The following is a 22,102-nucleotide window of genomic DNA, read 5'->3' as shown; positions in this document are numbered from 1 at the left end:
AATGACAATCTTACATAAGTATATTGGAAAGTTCTTTAAAATGACATATTCTTTAAAGGAGAAGGAAAGCTATGGAGGTATTTTATTGCCAAAAGATTAGCTGCAATAGTGCAAGCTAGAATGCTATATTTATTCTGTAGAATGTTTTACCATACCTGAGTAAAAAGCTTTATAAGCTCTCTGTTTGTTTAGGATAGCAGCTGCAGTATTAGCTTGGTGTGACATAACTTCCTGCCTGAGTCTCTCCCTGCTCATTTATAGCTCTGGACTCAGATTACAGCAGAGGGGGGGGAGGAGCAAACTGAGCATGCTCACGCCCGGGGCAAGAAGGTTAAAGCTGAAGTCAGGACATCTGATACAGAAGCCCATGTATACGCAATAGAAGGAAAGAAATGCAATATTTCTTTTGACATCGGATTCAGAGCAGCATTACTTTGTGGGTTTACTGGTATATTTACAGTATGTGTACCTTTATGATGAGGCTTACTTAATTTTAACCTTTCCTTCTCCTTTAATAAGGCATGGTTTACTTCTTCTTTAAATACAAAATCAATCAATAAATCCTTCTGGTGGGACATTTGAAGCTATTTATTCTAAAAGATTCATTATAGCATATACACAATTTTTATTGTTGAACATGGCGGCGTAAAGCTTTCAATACACAAGCTCCCTAGTAACATCCTGGTCATGCACAAACATTTTAGTTACTACCTGGTCTCTCTCTCTATTGGCTTGTGTATGGAGCCAAAGTTATGTGAAAAAGTGTTTTAAAGTAAATTATATATAATGTACTGTTGCCCTGCACTGGTAAAACTGGTCAATCAGAAACACTATTATAGTTATAGAGTAGTACATTAATAGGTTGCTGTGTAGCTGTAAGGGCAAACAGCCAAAGGCTCACGTTACATAGGAGATAATGGATAAGCTCTGTAGAATATAATGGTGTACTACAGAGCTTATATGTTATATGATACTTAACCTGGGTCATTTAGGCTAGACTGGGCTGTCCTGCTTGCTTCTGGAACAATTGTGTTGGCATGGGGACAGAGACACAAACAGTGGATTTCAGCACAAGAATGTACCAGGTACAATCAGGACAAAGGCTTATGCCAGTGTAGGGTGTGATACTCAGCCTGCATATTTCAGCTGGGCGATTTTCAGCTGCAGCCTAAATGGCACAGGTTAAATAGCAGATAACAGATAACAGCTCTGTAAAGCACCATTATATTCTACAGGCCAAATGTCAGCCCCATCTAGCTTTAGCCTAAGACCTATTTCAATTGCAGCTATTGATACACAGCAGTTTGCTTATATACATAATTGTTAGCAGTTTCTGAAGCAAACAGATCAATTTATCAGTGCAGGGCAACAATAAATTATAATGTAATTAATTTCTTGGTGTTATTGTTCCTGAAGGTGCCTGGCTGGAAAATCATTTTCCATAGTGATTTTTACCTTTTGTTAAAATTTAGGAATTATGACTGACTAAGCATTGTAGTTTTTATCTGTCACTGGTTTCTAACATCCAAGAAGACATTAGAAGTATGATGACCTCAAAACCTGGAATATTCATAATTGATAAAATAGGGTTTTACGATATGACATAAAAAACGTACAGAAACTGCTGATGGTCCCTTAGTGAATCAGTAGATATATTTATTTTATTCTCATTTCTAAAGGGGTGGTTCACCTTTCAATTAACTTTTAGTATATTATAGAATGGCTGCGTCTCAACAACTTTTCAATTGGTCTTAATTTTTTCATTTTCTGACTGTTTCCAGCTTTCAAAAGATGGTCACTGACCCCATCTATAAAATAAATGTTCTGGAAGGCTATTAATGTTATTGCTACTTTTTTTTTTTTTTACAGATTTTTCTATTCAAATCTAGGAAACCAGCAACCAGAGTGCTGAAATTGGAAACTGGCGAGCTACTGAAGAAAAAGCTAAATAACTCACAAATAATTAAAAATTAAAACAAATTGCAAATTGTCTCAGAATATAAGTCTCTATGTTGTACTAAAAGTTAAATTAAAGGTGGGCAACCCCTTTAAAGGGGGTTGTTCACCTTTAAATTACCTTTTAGTATGATGTAGAGAGGCTTATGCTAGTGTAGGGTGTGAGTCTCCGCCTGCATATTTCATTTTTTTATTAATTGTATTTTCTGACTTCTTATTCAGCAGCTCTCCAGTTTGCAATTTCAGGCACCTGGTTTCTAGAGGCCAAATTACCCTAGCAACCATGCACTGATTTGAATAAGAGATTGGACTATGAATAGGAGAGGTCTGAATAGAAAGATGAGAATAAAAAATTAGCAATAACAATAAATTTGAAGCCTTACAGAGCATTTATTTTTAGATGGGGCCAGTGACCCCCATGTGAAAGCTGGAAAGATTCAGAAGAAGAAGGCAAATCATTTAAAAACGATAAAAAATCAATAATGAAGACCAATTGAAAAGTTGCTTGGAATTGGCCATTCTATAACATACTAAAAGTTAACTTGAAGGTGAACCACACCTTCAAAAAACGTTAAAATGACCATAAGAGATTTAGTAAATAAGTTTAGTAATAGTGTCAAATGGATAAGGTATGACTGGGAGAATGTCAGTTATTAGGTCTCGCAGTGAACTAATTTGTTGGGCTTCACATGAGTTGAGACTGTCATTACATGGGGGCTGGTGCTAATCTAACAGCTCGTTAATGTTCGGAGATAAGGGGGGATTTTTGCTTGTCACAGTGTAGAATCACTTATGCGTTATATCCTCTAAGATAAGGAACGAGCTTGATTACTAATTATTATATATATATATATATATATATATATAGTCCTGTATGAACGATTACTTGTTTTCTGCTTTTTTGGTGGGACTTACAACTCCTTCAATAATGCATTTTAGTGGTAGGGAAAATACATGAACGTTTATAAAGTCGTATCTAAATTGGTAAAACATATATTTATGTATGATAGCTCGCTTGTATTGCAGAGTAACCATGTTTAACAAAACTGCCAATTCTTTTGCAAGTGCCACTCTGATACAAACAAGGATTATGGGTTTTTTTTTTCAGCTATGTGGGGTTTACCTTGAAGTGGGGGCTTACCAATTTTATGATCATAACTTTGTAACTAAAACCCCCGGTTTTTGTAATATATTATTTTATGAGACAGGGGACCAGGGAATGTGCAGTGATCAATCCTCCCTCTTGTTTTGTAGTTAATTTGGCCAGATCAGTAGCACTTGTATTGTATTTATATCATTTTACTTAGCCTTGGAGCGCTCCCACAACCCTCCTTTCAGACATGTATACAAAACTGTTCCAACTTTCGAAGCATCTTTTATAGCAAGTATTATTTGTATGTTATATATTGTTTTAAATTCGTGATATTTTCCTTTTGTACCCATGAAATAATCGGTAATTATATATTCATTTGAAGAACAATTGCTAGATAGATACTACATTATATTCGTCTTAAAAAATATTATATATTAATAATTAATAAAAAAAAAGTATTATCACATTCGAACGAATCCCTAGTTTATAGGGTTGCTTAATATTTAAATAGTAGTAAAGAAAAATAACAGCCCCAGTAATACCGTTTTGGAATATTAGAAGTAACCAAGGAGGTGCTTTTATACAGTAAACCTGTAATATATGCACATATTACAAAAGGGTTTTTTTTGTTTGTATGATACAGAAGATTCAATTAACCTTGTGAATCAAATGACATCACCAACCAGCACTTATTAACAACCAGTTGTATCACTACTATTTCACTGATGCATATATACATTCTATACATACATATTTCTTAAATGTATTTAACCGATTTAGCTTTATCCCCTTCCCATTTCCAGACGTTATTAAAAACTGGTTATATGACTACTATTTCTAAAGATAGATTTCACTGATATATATAATATATATATACTATGATATATTTACTTTCTTAAATTTAACCAATTTAGTCTTATCCCCTTGCCATTTCCAGAAGTTATTAACAACTATTTATTTCACTACTACTGTATTTTTAAAGATAGATTCCATTGATATATATATATATATAATATTTTCTTAATTTAACCAATTTAGTTTTATGCCTTTGCCATTCCCAGAAGTTATTAACAACCGGTTATATCACTACTATTTCTAAAGATAGATTTCACTGATAAACTGGCTTTAATTTTACTTTAGTTTTTTCCCTTTTGCCATTTTTACCCATAATACTTCAGCATTTTTTTTTATAAAAAGCATAGTAAGTAACTGTACAACGATAAGGATGATATTTTAATGTTTATTTATAAAAGTGCAAAATAAAAAAAACAATGTATAAAAATGATTTAAAAGCACAAAAATAAAAGCAGTGTACCACGTACACAATAATCACACCGTTTCACATTGCATTCAATGAAAATATCGAGATCAGTCATTTTGATCAGTAAGTCTGGAGCCAGTTCTTTCGTCCTAAAGGAAGACAATATTTAATTTGTTACCGACCCCGTTGTATGGAAAATAAGTTACATAAATTAGAGAGTCAATAAGATAATAAGACACAGAGTCAGGTTTTCTTCCCCTGGAAACTCTCTCTAGCCTGAAACGACTAGGCCCCCAATAATGAGGTGTGTGTGTGAATAGGGCATGGGCTCAGGCACTGGGGTAGTTGCAGTAATATACAGCAGTAGTGGCATCGGAAAGGACAGAAGAGATGGGCCCATTGTCTGCAGTAGGCCCCACAGATTCCTGCCCGTGGTAATTCATGCCCAGGTCTGACTTAGACACATAGCTGAGATACTGCTCGAATTCAGTCCTGTCCTCTGCCATCATATCAGCCTGTTGGGTTTGATCTGCTCTGCCCAACTGCTGAGCCTCGGGGGGAGGGGAAGGCTGCCCAGCCTGGGGGTGCTGGTGATGCCTGGTAGAGCCTGGCAGGTACATCTGTCCATAGTACATGTGTGGGGAGCTCTGGCATGCCATCATACCCTCCACTGGACTGCCTTCACCTATTTGCTCAGTTTGTGGCATCTGCCTTACCAACATAGAGGCGCCAGAGTTGTGCTGGTGAGTGTAGCTGGAGTTGTAGCTGTAGGGCATCATCTGGCACTCGTCCTGGGCTGGAGATGTGAAGAACACAGGATCTGCCTCAGCCAAATCCAGAGGGGAGCTCTCAGGAGTGGGTAAACTGTACCCATCATAATGAGGAGCCATGGCTTGGGGTTCCCTGTAGTGGCTGGCCTGGGGAAGCTGGGGGTAAGTCTGCTCATGGAAACCCAAGTTGAAGTTCTCCAGGCACATCCTTCCATCAGTGCCCATAACTGCGCTCTCCTGCGCCTCTGTCATGTGCATGAAGCCGTTCTCTGCCCTCTTCATCCTCTTCACCTGTTTCCTCCTGCGGGGTCTGTACTTGTAGTTGGGGTGGTCTTGCATGTGCTGCACCCTCAGCCTCTCTGCTTCCTCCACAAAGGGCCGCTTCTCTGCCAGGCTCAGAGCCTTCCACGACTTGCCTAAGGGCGCAAAGAGAACAATTAGACTGGCAGCCAGGGGCAGAAAGAAAGCAGCCTGACGCATATATATATATATATATATATATATATATATATATATATATATATATATATATATATATATATATATATATATATATATATATTATACTGACTGTACATATAACCTATACATTTAGCGCTAAAACAAGTGCAAGTGCTATACAGTAGCCCACTATTACTTCCAAAACACAGACCAGGCGGTGCTCATTTGAAAATATAATGAATAGAACAAGGTTATAAACAGAATAAAGCTCAATACTAAAACAGAGGATTTATTATATACGGGATTTATTATATACCCATACACTGACTATTTAATAATTCTATGAATCTCCCCGGACCTTACCAAGCATCTTGCTGAGCTCGGCGTTGTGCAGGTCGGGGTTCTGTTGCGCCAGCCTCTTGCGCTCGTCCTTTGCCCACACCATAAAGGCATTCATGGGTCGGCGGATCCGACCCTCGGCTTTGCTTCTGGAATTGGCATCGCTTTTCAGTTTCCCCTCCCCGAGAGAAGTCATGGGTTCGGACCACTGGCACTGCCCGAGTCCACTCATCATTATTGGTACTGAGCACTTTCCCTGATTCTGATCGTCGCTGCCGTAGCCACCATCAGGGCTGCTCATGATGAGGAGGGTTGGACAGGAGAAGAATCTATTGCGATTGCTGCTGGTCACTGGCTGCTCCTAAAGCTCCTGCTCAGCGGCGAGTCTCACTGCTCTGCGCATCAGCACTTGCCGGGTTACTATAACTAACGCTTCAGCCAATCAACTCCCGGGGCGGGGCTTGCGCTGGGTAAGGTGTGAGAGGAGGAGTGAGATATTAGCGCAGACACGCCCCCAGCGCTGCTACCACCTGTGTTCCCTGTCCTGTTATTGCTGTATAATCAATTATTAGTATAACTATTATATATAGTATAGCTTGTACTGCATGGGATGCAAAACTTTATATTTATCATTGCGCGTCATTATATTTACGGAGAAGAATTTTGAGTACAGAGCTTGGTTCTCGCTCTCTTTCTAAGGTAGGTACCCCTCTTTTCTCAACAGCCCCTTTCACTCCCTCTCTTCTTCTGTTCCCCAGCGCCTCTCTCTGTGTCTGTACCCCCCCCCAACATTTCTAACAGTCCCCCCCCCTCTCTCTCTCTGTGTCCCACTAACTCTACAGCTGCTTCTTATTTCTCTATAATATTTCTGTCCCAGTACCTCTCCTTCATGGTCTCTATTACTCTCTCTATAGTAGTAACTATTACCTAATGCTCTCCCGTACTCTCCCTACTTCCCATAACCCCCACCACTACTACAATCTAATACTCTCCTATCTGTAGTACCCATATCCCTTCACTAGTATCTTAACATCTTCCTTTCTCTCTCTAGTTCCCCTATCCCCAACTACTACCCCTAATGCTCTCTCTCTCTCTCTCTCTCTCTCTCTCTCTCTCTAGTACCGATACCCCTCTACTGCTACTAATGCTCTCCGTTTCTCTCTCTAGTTCTAGTACCATATCTCCCAGTACTGCAACTAAAGCTCTCCTCCCTTTCTTTCTCTAGTTCCCATATCCCCAATTACTACTCCTTATGCTCCTACTACTTCTGCTACTTGCTCTCTCTCTCTATATTTCTCTCTCTAGTTCTAGTACCATATCTCCCACTCTCCCAGTACTGCAACTAAAACTCTCCTCCCTTTCTCTCTCTAGTTCCCATATCCCCAATTACTACTCCTAATGCTCCCTCTACTACTGCTACTTATTCTCTCTCTCTACTTCTCTCTCTAGTACCCATATCCCCCACTACTACTGCTACGTATGCCCCCTCTTCTCTCCCTAGTGCCCATCACCCACTACTGCAACTAATGCTCGCCCTTTCTCTTTCTCTCTCACAAATAAATACACACTAATACATGTTGCTCTCTATCTCGTTTCAAGGGCTGATCATATCAGCCTGTGAGATCCCCTTGTTAAAACTAAAAAGAAGGCTCCTGGAGTCAGCAGGATTTTGGCACCAATGGGCACAAGCGAGGGTCTTTGCTCAGTTATATGTCATGAAATATATGTGTGTGTGTGTGTGTGACTGCCGTACCCTGGCACTGTGGCAGGAGTTGCCATACCGCTCACTGACCGACACCGTTGGTAATAGTGAACGGGTGGATTCCTACTGTACAATTAGCCTTGCCTTTTTGTGTATCAGTGTGAGTGTGTATTTATGTGTGGGTGAGTGTATGTGCGTGTGTACCATTATGCTCACCTTTTCAGATTCACCCTAATTATCCCAGGGTGATATTTTACAGAGTAAATGCACAGAACAGAAGAGCACAATATCTAACTGTATGAACGGGCTCCCAAGGATCGGATTACTACCCCCCACGCTGGATCAGATTTGTGTCCTGGAAACATTTCCATGAGCACTTTTCTGTTTTTTTGCAGATTTCACCAGATATTTATACTGTATCATTATGTTCTTCCATAGTGGAAAACATTGTAACATATGATATATGCCTACATGCTTTCTATTTAGTTATTCAAATTCTGTGTGTCTATGTATGATATAGACGATTGATACATCATTAGATAGATAGATTAGATAGATAGATAGATAGATAGATAGATAGATAGATAGATAGATAGATAGATAGACAGACAGACAGACAGACAGATAGATGATAGGTAGATTAGATATATAGACAGATTAGATAGATGATAGATAGATAGATAGATAGATAGATAGATAGATAGATAGATAGATAGATAGATTTTGTGTTGCTGCCAGTGACACTATGTGGCAGTGTGGGCTGCTGGCAGTTGCAGTGTGTGTGGTACTCTGCTCGTCATTGTGCTGGAAGCAATGAAGGTGTGTTTGTGAGCGCTGTAAAAGGACTACCCCCCCCACACACACACAAACACACACCCCGGCCCCTCCTAGTCAGGCAGTACATTTCATACAGACTTACACACCATGTCCGCCTCATCCTTCCCTTCCCACCAGTGTCAGCAGGTAACAGGTAACAGATAAGCCTTCCCGGAGCACAATTTGGAAGGTCAGCTAAAGAGATATCAGTGTAAGTAGCATGTCAGACCACTAGTCATTTACAACATGGGGGAGTAGTTGCTTCTCTTTGCAGCACACACACACACTGATTCTCTTTGGCACAAACCCACAATATTGTAGCGCTCAGCGCAAATCCATTATTATATGCAAATAGGATTCTATTTCTGGCTTTGCCTTATCAGGGTCAACCACAGATGCCGCGGGAGCAGAAAACGGTATCCGCCCGCCTTCCTGTAATGTCGGCTCCTCTCTGCCCATCGCCTGTGTGTTGTGCCTGGGTGGGGGAAGGGGTGCCCTGGGGAGAGCATTGAGTCTGGCCAAAGGGGTAAGATCATAGATCCTTTTAATAAGCTCCGATTAGCCCCTATACTGTAGATCAATCATATTCTGCCTGTGTCTCTCATCCCCTCCTTCTCCTTTAAATAACTGATCGTTTACTCAACCAATAAAATAACACATGGGGCAATGTAAGGTTATTCAGTTGTATTGTCCATTGATTACAATGGGGTCAACCAGCAGCTAGAGGAGCCCACAGCAAAGTTGTTACTTTAAAAATACACATCTGCCCAGTGAAAGAAACGGTCATTCGAACCGACTTTACCATATACATTCAACATTTTAAATTATGTTGAAGTTATTTGCAAATGTAGTTTCATTTGACAGCTGTATCTGTTCCTTTGCACTGGTGGTTCTCACTGTTGAAACAATGTAGCAGAAGCCAGGTGATTAACAGGCCTGTTTTGGCTGGATAAGCAAAATAATATTTAAATAATGTTGGCTGGAGAAGAGTTGATTTCTTATAAAAGAGAAGGAGTACAGAAAGGGACAGACAAAATAACTCATTTGATTTGATTTTTTTAAATGTATATTGGAAATTTCCATCCACTTTAATTAGATAGATTTATCATTAGATGAATAGATAGAGGATAGATAGATAGATAGATAGATAGATAGATAGATAGATAGACAGATAGATCATTAGATAGATAGATAGATAGATAGATAGATAGATAGATAGATAGATAGATAGATAGATAGATAGATAGATAGATAGATAGATAGATAGATCATTAGATAAATAGATAGATAGATAGATAGATAGATAGATAGATAGATAGATAGATAGATAGATAGATAGATAGATAGATAGATAGATCTTAAATGAGATATAGTAGATAATAGATAGAACACATATAGAGATGATGGAATGTAGATAAACAGATGTAGGTCGATCGATAGTTGGATGCTTAGATAGAGACAGATGACAGATAGATAGATAGATAGATGATAGATAGACAGTATCTGTCCGTTCATTTGCACTGGTGGTTCTTACCGTTGAAACAATGTAGCAGAAGACAGGTGATTAACAGGCCTGTCTTGGCTGGATAAGTAAAATAATATTTAATATGTAATGTTGGCTGGAGAAGAGTTGATTTATGATCTCTTCTAAAAGAGTAGGAGTGCAGAAAGGGACAGACAAAATAACTCTCTTGATTTTTTAACTTATATTGGGAAGTTGCTTAGAATTTTAAGTTTACATCCACTTTAATTACACATATCTATATTTCTAATATCTGTCTAATCTATCGCTCTGTTTATCTATCATCTCTATATGAGCGATGTTTATACCTTATAAGTTAAAAAGCCCGTTGGACTTTGTCATAATGTTTTTTCCACAACAGTTTGAAGTTTTGGGCAGTTTGGAGATAATTATATAAATAAATATTATAAGTTTAGAAAATGCCATTCTGATTAATTGCTCTTGTTCATCTGTACTTTTCTTCTCAAGTGGACTTGCTGTGACCCCCTGCAATACTAGTATTTCACAGTTTTACAGTAACATTAAACGTGCACCTTAAACAGTTTTTCCACAATACAAACGAAATATTCATGAAATATAGGAGCCACTAAAACCTTCTTGCCTGAATGTGAGATGTTTTCGCAGGAAAATGACCTTTAGGGGGAGTATTGGATTATAAAGTGCTGCTGCTCCTTTGTGTTTGGGAAGTTGGTATCATTTAGCTGGAGTGAGTAGAGCAGGAAAAAAAAGTAAGAGGAATCTCATGGCCTAGATCTGTTATAAGGGAACCCCCTCTGGCACATTCCTGCCAATAGCAAAAAAAATAAATAAATAATTATTGCAATGATATGAGACTCCTGCTTTATGTTTCTAATAAATAATATTCGTAAACACATATACTCAGAACATTTGACAACTAAGAGAATAAAATTAAAAAAACAGCATAAAAAGATAATGCTGTTTTTTTCATGAAATTAGTGTGAATGCAACGTTTCGGCCCCTAATGTACTTATTGAGTATGGCCGCTTTAATATGTGTGTATGTGTGTGTATATATATATATATCGAATCGATATGTATTTTTATATATTAATATATTTTTCGTTTGTTTAAAATATATGCAACTCAAACGAATTGAATGACCTATAAGTGGTTGTTTGATCATACACAACAATGAATTGCTTTTATTCAGAACATTATACACTGTTTTGTTTGTAAATGAATAAATATAGGAAGATATAAGACACAACACTTTTCTGTATTGCAGCATCAGAGAGTATATACACGAATTTGATTTTGCATATAAAGAGTCAGGCTCGGTCATTGGGATGGGCAGAGCCATATAAATCCAATCGGATGAGCCCTTGGAATGAAACCGCAACTTGCGCGTATTGAAACATATAATCATATCAATTAGTCTATTAAACCCACTGTCCAGTGAAGGGGTAGGGTGTAGTTATTAGGTAACGAGTACAATAAAACGAAATTAGCTCCACTTTAAAACGTGGGCTACTGAGAGCCTAGGTCAGACGACGTCTGGATATTGGATTATATGGGGTCGGAGCACCTGCTGAAAGAGTTTATAATGGAGGAAACAAGGCTATTAGGGGCCACAAGGTCTTTAATATTTTGTTTGATTAATCTTTTTTAGAAGGACCAGGCAATAATTTAATCACTATACAGGATAGATTATTCCAAGCCAGAACTGTAAATTTCTATGAAAAGAGCATTAAAGGGGTTGTTCACCCTCAAATACTATATTTTGTTTCAGTTCAGATTGTTTCAGATGGTTTACCTGAAATAAAGACTTTTTCCAATTACTTTCTACTTTCTATTTGTGATAGTTTTCATAATATTGAAGTGTACAGTTTCATTTTTCACCTTCTAAAGCAGCTCTGGGGAGGTGGGTCGCCGACTCTCTAAAAGGATTGTTCACCTTCAAACACTTTTTTTTCAGTTCAGTTGGTTTCAGATTGTTCCCTGCTGATCAGAATCGCTGAGTTTCATTAAGGGCTAGTCCACACGGGGAGATAGCGACGCGTTTGCGGTCACGGCGACAAAGCACCGCGACAGTCGCCGCGACCGGCGCAGGCGACAGTTTTGTATGGGCGCCTATGTAAAAACGCCTGTGCTAACCACACGAGGCGATGCGCTTTTCAACAGTCGCCTGAAAAAGCCTGGCGAGGCATTTTCAGGCGACTGTTGAAAAGCGCATCGCCTCGTGTGGTTAGCACAGGCGTTTTTACATAGGCGCCCATACAAAACTGTCGCCTGCGCCGGTCGCGGCGACTGTCGCGGCGCTTTGTCGCCGCGACCGCAAACGCGTCGCTATCTCCCCGTGTGGACTAGCCCTTAAGGCAGCTGTTAGAATTGATACAATAGTTGCTAATATTCCACAGATACTGCTGAGAAATGTATCAACTAATTGTATCAACTAAATGCAGCAAATTGTAACAGTTCTTAATGCTCCTGGATCAATGAACTGCCAGACCAAGACACTAGATACAGGAACATTAAAGGGATACTGTCATGGGAAAAAAAAAATTTTTTCAAAATGAATCAGTTAATAGTGCTGCTCCAGCAGAATTCTGCACTGAAATCCATTTCTCAAAAGAGCAAACAGATTTTTTTTATATTCAATTTTGAAATCTGACATGGGGCTAGACATGTCAATTTCCCAGCTGCCCCAAGTCATGTGACTTGTGCTCTGATAAACTTCAATCACTCTTTACTGCTGTACTGCAAGTTGGAGTGATAACACCCCCTCCCTTTCCCCCCCAGCAGCCAAACAAAAGAACAATGGGAAGGTAACCAGGTAACAGCTCCCTAACACAAGAAAACAGCTGCCTGGTAGATCTAAGAACAGCACTCAATAGTAAAAACCCATGTCCCACTGAGACACATTCACTTACATTGAGAAGGAAAAACAACAGCCTGCCAGAAAGCATTTCTCTCCTGAAGTGCAGGCACAAGTCACATGACCAGGGGAAGCTGGGAAATGGACAAAATGTCTAGCCCCATGTCACATTTCAAAATTGAATATAAAAAAATCTGTTTGCTCTTTTGAGAAATGGATTTCAGTGCTGAATTCTGCTGGAGCAGCATTATTAACTGATGTGTTTTTAAAAAAAATTTTTTTCCCATGACTGTATCCCTTTAAACTTTTTTGGGAAAACAGTAAGGGGCTCATTTACCTAGGGTCGAATATCGAGGGTTAATTAACCATCGATATTCGACCGTCGAAGTAAAATCCTTCGACTTCGAATATCGAAGTCAAAGGATTTACCGCTATTCCTATTCGAAGGAATAATTGTTCGATAGAACTATTAAATCTTTCAAATTGAACGATTCAAAGGATTTTAATCCATCGATCGAAGGATATTCCTTCGATCAGGAAATTGTTAGGAAGCCTGTGGGGACCTTCCCCATAGGCTAACATTGTCCTCAGTAGGTTTTAGGTGGAGAACTAGGGGGTCGAAGAATTTTTTAAAGAGACAGTACTTCAACTATCGAATGGTCGAATAGTCGAACGGTTTTTAGTTTGAATCGTTCGATTCGAAGTCGAAGGTCTTAATCGAAGGTCGAAGTAGCCCATACGATGGTCGAAGTAGCCATATTCGACCATTCGAAATTCAAACTTTTTTTCCTCTATTCCTTCACTCGAACTAAGTAAATGGGCCCCTAAAAGATGAAGAAACTTAAAAAAATATTTGTTTATGGAGAACAATCTGAAAACAATTGAACTGAAAAAAGTGTTTGGAAGGTGAACAACCCTTTTAAAAGTACCATGTATTTGATATAAACCAGTTTCAAAATCTGTAGTCTTTGTGATTATCTGTCTTACCGATTTGTTATATTTAAGACGGTATCTCATTTTTTTTTACTGTTTAAAGGTGGCTATACACGGGCATACTTTTATCGTTCTGCAATGAACGATCTGCTTCATGCAGACATATGGATTTATGTCTTGCTATGGCATAATAAACTTCTTTCACATATGAGGTGATCGGGTGATATTCCTGCAGTCAGCACCAATTTATTTCTTTACATAGTTCATATGGTTACAAATGAAGTTTCTGCAAAGAACATTCAGGTGCTACAATCCTGACATGCGCAAAGAACTTTCGTTCTACGACAAATATCTGTAATTCACATCCACTGTCCGATTTTATCCCTGAACAACTAAAATTTTTAAACTCATCCGATCAATTTTGCGAACGATAATGTCAAGACGATTGGTCGTCCGACGATCGTTTGTACGCTGCTAGGTTATCAATATTATCGAAGCGTTCTGAAATCGGTCGTTTGGAAGTAAAAAATCTGCCCGTGTATGGCCACCTTAAAATGCAGACTTAAAGCAGGACTTTAAATTGTGGAGGGGGTTGTGCCTTTCAGTTGTTGGAATGTCCAACCCACAAACAGAATGTCACTTGGTTACAGCAGGGAAGTGATAAAGTTATTATAAAGGAACTGAAATTGAAAAAAAGACATTGTTTCATCAAGTTAAGCCTATCCAAAAGGTTACATTGTATTGCAAACTACCGTAATAACTTTACTGTTGATAAAAGTATAATACAATAAATCTGAAAAAATATTGATATAAACCTCGACTAAAGTCTAGTGACATGGATATGATTATAATAGCTCCTGTATTATCAGGAGGGATAGAAAACAAAACAAAAGAAATATACTTTACACTCATTTACATGAAGGGGCACATTTACTTAGGGTCGAATATCGAGAGTTAATTAACCCTTGATATTCGACCGTCAAAGTAAAATCCTTCAACTTCGAATATCGAAGGATTTACCGCATTTCCTTCATTCGTACGATTGAAGGAAAAATCTAAAGTTTCGAAGGATTTTAATCCATCGATTGAATGATTTTCCTTCGATCAAAAAAAGCTAGCCCATAGGCTAACATTGGTGCTCGGTAGGTTTTAGGTGGCGAAGTAGGTGGTCGAAGTTTTTTTTAAAGAGACAGTACTTCGACTATCGAATGGTCGAATAGTCGAAGATTTTTAGTTAGAATAGTTCGATTTGAAGTCGTAGTTGAAGGTCAAAGTAGCCAATTTGATGGTCGAAGTAGCCAAAAAAATACTTCCAAATTCGAAGTATTTTTTATTCTATTCCTTCACTCGAGCTAAGTAAATGTGCCCCGAAGTGTTTTCATTAATTAATAAAAACATTAATGATAAAATAGTTTTCCATTTCAGATCCTTTCCAAAGAGGGGTCTTCTCAGTGCCTTTATCATAATGGGACTGTGTTAACAGACAATGATGGTGTGAACTGGACTGGAGAGTGTGTAAGTGAGTGAAACTAGACCAGTGTGATCCACAACAATGACCCAAGTGAGTAAATTACCAAGGAGTGTGAGTGTTGAGGTATATGTGTATCAGTACCTGTGCTATGTCTGTGACTTCTGCCCCCTCCCCATCCCCAGTCTTTGCAGCCCCTTGTATTTTCCATTTTTCACTGGGTAGTGACTATAGCCAGTGTGCAAATTTACATTGGAACAGTGTGTCTATTGGCAATGAGTAGGGAATGGGGAGTGAAGGTGCTGCAGCACAGGTGTGAAAGTAGAATTGGGGAAATCTTCAGTGTTATAGTTATTGTACCTCTGGTTACTTAGATCAGCTCCATGGATAGATATAAAGCTGTTCATTTAGAGCTTTATTTTCCCTGTATGGGCTTGGCTTTCTTATACTGAACCATACTTTTCTCCCAGCAGGGGAAACCCAGCTTTACTGGGACTGACTAGTGTAGGAAGGAATGTAAGTATCTACATTTGTGAGAGCCCTACAAGTGTCAGCTGAGACACTCTCCTGGAAATTATATTATGAATCACATCACCAGGTGACTTACAGGCTTTGTGAGGAACAGTTGTCAGAGGGACTCCCAAAGATATCAGCAGGGGGGTTACAAATTAAAGTTGCTTCACCTGAAAGGCAAATTAAAGTCTCCTGGCTCATGTTGTGGTTCAAACAGGGATTGCAAGCAAATTTTCACAAGTGACTCCAAAACCACCAGCAGCATTTTCCCATCCTAGTCAAAATACTTTATAGCACAATCAAAAGTTGCCTTTATGGATCCAGTCATTAATGATAATAAAACACAAAATGTTATGGCTTAGCTCTCTCACCTGTGAACTGACGAGAACTGAGTGGTGTGCAGTATATGCCAAAGGAATGCAAACAGCAACAAAAAACTGTTTCTGCAATAAATGTCATAGACAATCATACCTTCCCACTTTATGTAGACTCCAAACTGAATAGATAAAAACGTATATTTTATTACAGGCATGGTATTCAATATCTGGAAACCCATTATCCAGAAAGCTCCAAAGCACGGGAAGGCTATCTCACATAGAAGATATTTTAAGCAAATAATTTAACTTTTTAAAAATGATTAACTTTGTCTTTGTAATGTACTTTATCCCCAGTACGTTATAATTAATCATTACTGGAAGCAAAACAATCCTATTCGGTTTATTTAATGTTTACATTTTTTTTGTCATAGTCAACAGCCATATTACAGAAAGATCTCTTATCCAGAAAACACCAGGTCCCCAGCATTCTGGATATCAGACCCTGTACCTGTAAAATGAATGTAGGAAAAAAAGTATCACTGGGTGATAGATTTAAAGGAGTTGTAAAGCCCCCAAAAGGAGTTGGCATAAATATAGACACATTAATGTGAGCATTTTTAATTTAAATGTAATCTTTGCCCAGGGATACAATTCTCTTCTACATCCAATTTTACTACTCTAGAGGTTTTAGATAATTATAAAAGAAAACATTTTGTAGATTAAAAAATCTTCAGAGAATTAACCATTTCCTGGGCAAACTAATATGTTCTTTTTCCTGTTGAGCTGCACTATGGGAGAAAGCAGCCACAGATGGTATTTCATAAACTAAGCATTATTATTTTTCTGGGTTTTTGTGCATTGCTAACCCTTAAGATGGCCATAGACCATGTGTGGAGAGTCCAGACATTTTTTGTCCCATGGAGATCGGTCGTTTGGTCGATCGGACAGGTTAAAAGATTTCTGTCGGCTGCCGATAATATCTCTGCGTGTATTGCCGATCATACGATTTTCAGAGGGAGACTGTCACCAACTTTGGTCGGACATAACTTTTGTTCGATTGCTGTCAGGGGCAGAACATCGACTGATCTGTTCTTTTTCTACTTTATTTGATCTGAATGGTTAGTGGCAGGTCGGGAGATGGGGAAGTCCGATCTTTCGAGGATTCAAACGATCGGATCTTTGCGTCTATGGCCATCTTAAATCCAACTCCCTTTAATTAATCCCACCCCCACCCCATTGTCTCTTTGCAATTGTAAATGTTTCATCTACAGCAAACTGAACCGGTTTTATAATTGCATATTATTAAACTGTAGCACCTATTAACAGCAATATGCCAAACACAACTTACCACAAATATTCACTTACAGGTAAACCCATTTCCATTCTAGACACACTTGCCTTCTGCCTGACACCGCTGTCTATAGTTTCACTATATTGTTTATAACAGTAGACGCAGAGGAAAGTGGGATGAGTCAATCTGAATGTTTTAATAATCAACCTTCCTTTAGAAACCCATTGATTACCTGAGACAATTAATACCCAAATCTTTAGATAGACTCAAACATCAAAGGCTTCTCTTTGAAATTCAAGGAAGTGCCAGGTTACCGTTTATTTGACTTACTGGGAAATGAAAAAGAGACTTCTCACATGTACTAATTTCCTATCATTTCACCTGCAGCATTCCAGATTTTTAAATGCTCTTATATCAAAAATATATATGTTTTAATTGCAAGAGTATTTGGTGTGTTCGACCTTCTATGATTGCAATAGTATTTGGTGATATTTTTCAAAAACAGCACTGTAAATATAATGTATTTATTGTCAGAGGAGGAATTTGAATGGCTGACGCTGAAAGAAGCAAATTAACATTTTTGTAATCTTATATAAACATGCGCATACAGTTACAGAATATCATCGACATATCATTTCCAAATGCCCCCAAATATAATATAATACAATTTCTGAACTTAATCTGGAAATAGATTTAATGGAATGTTTAGCTTGATCATTTTGCTTTCCTAGGATTCGGTTCAGAAGGCAGCTGAATTCAAAAAGATTCATACTGAGTTAAATTCAAACGGGGGAATGTAATAAAAATCGCTAATGGAAAAACTATTCGCAATGCGAAAAGTTATGCCTTTGTGCGAACAATTTTTGCTTTGTGCGAATTTAATATAGCTTTTGCGAGCCCGGAAACTGTTTAGCGACCACTTCTGACACTGAAAGACAGTTTGCGAATTTTATAGTTTGCGCCAATGCGCAGTCAATGTAATAAAACTTCTTACTGAAAAAGTCGTTATGTTTGCTCCAAAAGATTACGACACCTTCAAGCACTTCTTATGATTGCGCAATTAAAATTCGCAATGCGCAATTAAAATTCGCAATGCAATAACAGTTTAAGGAACAATATTACATTGCGAGATGTGGATTTTTAGTCTTATTGGTGCGAATTGTTTTGCTCTTTGCGACTTTTATTACATTCCCCTGAAAGTGTTTAGCTGAATTGAATCTGAACCCATACAGTCACGAACAACTGAATGCAGCAAGTTTTTGGTCACACATAATGCAATTTTTATATTTTTCTCAGATTAGAATATGCAAAGGAGAGTTCACATTCTGTTTGGTATTTGAATAAATCTTTTGTGGAAGAGTCAGTATTTTGCCAAATCTTGATATCATGAATTTGTTGCATCCCAAGCCAATGTGTTTAGTCTTGATGCTCCTGCAGAAAGTAGTGTAAGTGTAAGTCCTTAACGTTGGTTTAAGGAATACGTGTTTACTAATTAGGCCATATTGTATTTTCTCAGGCTGAACAAAAGGAAACACTAAATGAAGGAGATATGTCACCAACTGCAGTGACATCCATGAAACCATAAGTAGATTGCATTCTCATTCCATACACATTGTACGTGATTTGGTAGCATCACAAGAGTGTCTTTAAATTCTCTACTGAAAGACACCAGTCACACCCACATGGAGCAATACTTGGGAAAGCCACCTGAAAAGGACCAAACTGACTGAACGTATGACCAGCTAAACTTTGTTTGCAGATTTTCCTAAATCAAAAAGTCCTTGTCTCAAATTTCTCCTCATCCTCTCAAACAGCTTGTGTCCCACTTTGGGCAGAGAAGCATGCGAAGATTCGGGGAGATTTAGCAGCCCGCTGACAAATCGCCTCTTCTTCTAATCTCCCACAAACTGCCTTCTCACCTGCTAGAATCTAAATCGCCAGCGGGATGGCACACGGAGCACTTCGTTTTACGAAGTTGCCCGAAGTTGCCTCATGAGGAAACATGAGCACAAAAGCAGTAAAATGTCCTTTTTAATGACATTATCCCCAGATCTTCCTAGACAATAATATGTCACCCTAATCCAGACATAATGAAGTTATTTCCAGGACTTTATATTGTCTCCCAGGTAATACAACTTTTCACCTGGTCATAAAATAATTCAAATCAGCTTGGCTTTGTATCATTTGATTGAGCATGCCACTGTGCATTTTACAAATGTATAAAAACATTTTGAAATTAAGAAAAATATGACAATAGCAAAAATTATCACACTGTAATGTGTTAGAAAAATAAGTTTAGGGAAACCATATGATTATAGACCATCAGTTTAGCTATAAGAAAACCCAGAGAGTTGATGCTGGGGCACCAATGGCACCCATTATATTTAAAAGGCCATGCACCAGCTTATATCTAAATATTTAGTTTTGCCTTGGGTTCTTAATTTGGTATGAGACCATAGCCTATTTTGTTCATTGAAGGCTATTCTCCTTCTTAGGCAAGCAATACTGAAAACCCAGCTCAGATCTTTTAATGGAAAGATACAGCAAATTAATTCTTTATCATGTGCAATAACTTTTAGCAGATACACCAACTATGGCTTAACACTGAAATATTAATCGTTTTCTGATATTTTGATGACTTCTTTCAGCCTTGTGTGGTTCCTCTAAAACACATTATAGATTATATGGTTCCTTTTACTGCTAGAATTAATCTGTGCCTAACATTAAGTCCCAAGCTTTAGAAATCTCTTGTAGACAGCGACGGATTCGCTGGGCGGGCGCCCCTAGGCCATGCCCTCCGAGCGGCCCTAGCGCCAGCCCGCACTACCACACACTGGCGCAAAAGTGCCAGGGTGCGAGCGCCAAAGCACTGGGGAGCACAGGCGGCTGGGCGGCATGCCGCCCCTCAAAAATGTGCCGGCCTAGGCCCGGGCCTATGTGGTCTCGCCACAAATCCGGGCCTGCTTGTAGACTTGTTAAAATATTTCTGAAACTAATACATTACAAATCAATGGAAATCTCTGGCTAACTCTGAGTTAACTCCTCAGTCAACCCAATGTTTATTATTAGCAACCATGATTTACTTTGCAGCTAGATACTGTATCTTGCTAAGTTACCACCCAAAACTGAGATATAACTGTGTTTAGCTGTATCTCTCAAATCTTGTAAGCTCTGTTTTCTTCCACTGTTTACTTTTATGATTTGTGCCTCTATCCTTGTATTGTATTCTAATACCACACTGACTGCAAATGAGTCTGATCTGCTCAGAGCTGCCTTTGGAATTGATTGAATACAAATCTAGAATGTGAACAGGGCCCCCATGCGAGTGAATTAAAAATTACATAAATCAGGCATATTTAGGGAACTTGGGCCCTCCAAACTTCAATTGTTGCTGGGATGCTGAGAGTTGGAGTTCAACTGCTGGAGGCTTAAAGGCTAAACATCAGTGATGTACATCCTGAAAATAATGTACAACCTCTGTTCTTCTGCAAAATCTCCATTGAATACCTAACTTTTTTAAGCTTCATACATTACATTTTATTCTTAATAGTTGGCTTGATCAGTATATTCTGGCCATCTATATATAGCGGCTAATTTGTAATAATATAAATAGCAAGACGCCTGTCTGATTCGTTGGATATCACAAAACTCAGCACAAAAGTCGTTTTCAATAATAATGCCACTGTCAGCCCCAAAAATGATCTGCTGTTTGACCAGAGCCATGGCTACTCACCCATTATGGATTTATATAGGCATGGAGCTGGTGTTTCAGAAAACTGTGGAATAACATGAAAACTAGGGAGACCCTGGCAGATACATTTACCAAACCGACCAGTAGGAATCCACTCAATACAAACAGATTTAAATAGGATGGCAGGTTCATTTGGTGGACACTCCTCGGTATCAATTTGGTGGAAAACAAAATATTTAGAAAATGCCCTCCTCTTTAAACAAGAGTTGCTTGTCCATATATATTTCAGACATTATATTTAACACAGTACTGATGTTAGCTTATTTTATGTTATGTTAGACTGATTGCCAATCTTTTTTTTTTATAAAGGTCATTGGTTAAAATGATGAGCCTAACTGAAACTTTTGTTTTAAGGTCTTGAAGAAGAATTAACTAAATGTACAGGAAATGGAATTTCCTCTTCATAGTAAAGGGAACTTCCCAAAGGATTGCCCCATTGTATCCATACTATACAGATCTTTAGCCTTAGCAACAATATCAGTGTAAAAGCCTTTGGCTAAAATGGTTGTGTCCTTCCTTTGCAGGTGTGCCATTTGATTTTCCCAGGAAGAATACAAAATAGTCAAAAACCATGGTGAAAAGATAGAGCAGGTGCGGAGGTCAAATATTTTTTCGTGCCAGTCATGGCTGGATGAAGTATGAATTATTGGTTTCAATGCATGATTATATATTCTACAAGGATTTTTAACACATTAAAAAAGTAATTTCAAAAAGTAAATTACTACCAATAGGCATTGCAATCTACTGGTCTGCTGTTTAAAAGCACACATATGATTGGTGATTGGGGTTACTAGACCTTTCTCATACAACATTAACAACGCTGTGCATATTAGAGTCTGAATCAAAGAACCTGACACGAGCTTGGTGAATGCAGAACAGACAATAATACTACAAAATCCCTAAGGTAAAGAGTTTACACATTTTTAAGATAAAGTGACCCAACTGCATCATAAAGCTTGGAATGTATGTACACATGGCACACAGCTCAAGTTGCAAAGCATTAGAAATCTGTATATACTTTTTGCAACTGTTGTAAACTTTTCCATGAAGAATTCAGTGAGAAACTACACACAGACCCCAGGACCCAGGTAAAT

At 38.4% G+C, this 22,102-nt stretch overlaps 1 protein-coding gene and 1 long non-coding RNA gene across 2 annotated transcripts; one reads left to right on the top strand and one right to left on the bottom strand.

Annotated features, from left to right (window-relative positions):
* Positions 1 to 4,277: 4,277 nt before the first annotated feature.
* On the bottom strand, positions 4,278 to 6,245 carry sox17a.S (SRY-box alpha 17 S homeolog). The gene is given in 2 exon segments (NM_001089667.1): positions 4,278 to 5,496; positions 5,885 to 6,245. Coding segments are annotated over 2 exon segments (1,134 nt in total). The 5' UTR covers positions 6,162 to 6,245; the 3' UTR covers positions 4,278 to 4,639.
* A 2,013-nt stretch (positions 6,246 to 8,258) lies between these two features.
* Positions 8,259 to 19,890, top strand: LOC108695296. The gene is made up of 3 exons (XR_001932124.2): positions 8,259 to 8,589; positions 15,094 to 15,229; positions 18,774 to 19,890. It is a non-coding gene; the product is annotated as an uncharacterized LOC108695296 (long non-coding RNA).
* The last annotated feature ends 2,212 nt before the right edge of the window (positions 19,891 to 22,102 follow it).

Source organism: Xenopus laevis, chromosome 6S (genome assembly GCF_017654675.1).
Source record: "Xenopus laevis strain J_2021 chromosome 6S, Xenopus_laevis_v10.1, whole genome shotgun sequence".
Classification (NCBI taxonomy): domain Eukaryota; kingdom Metazoa; phylum Chordata; class Amphibia; order Anura; family Pipidae; genus Xenopus; species Xenopus laevis.
This window is presented reverse-complemented; position numbering and strand designations above follow the sequence as displayed.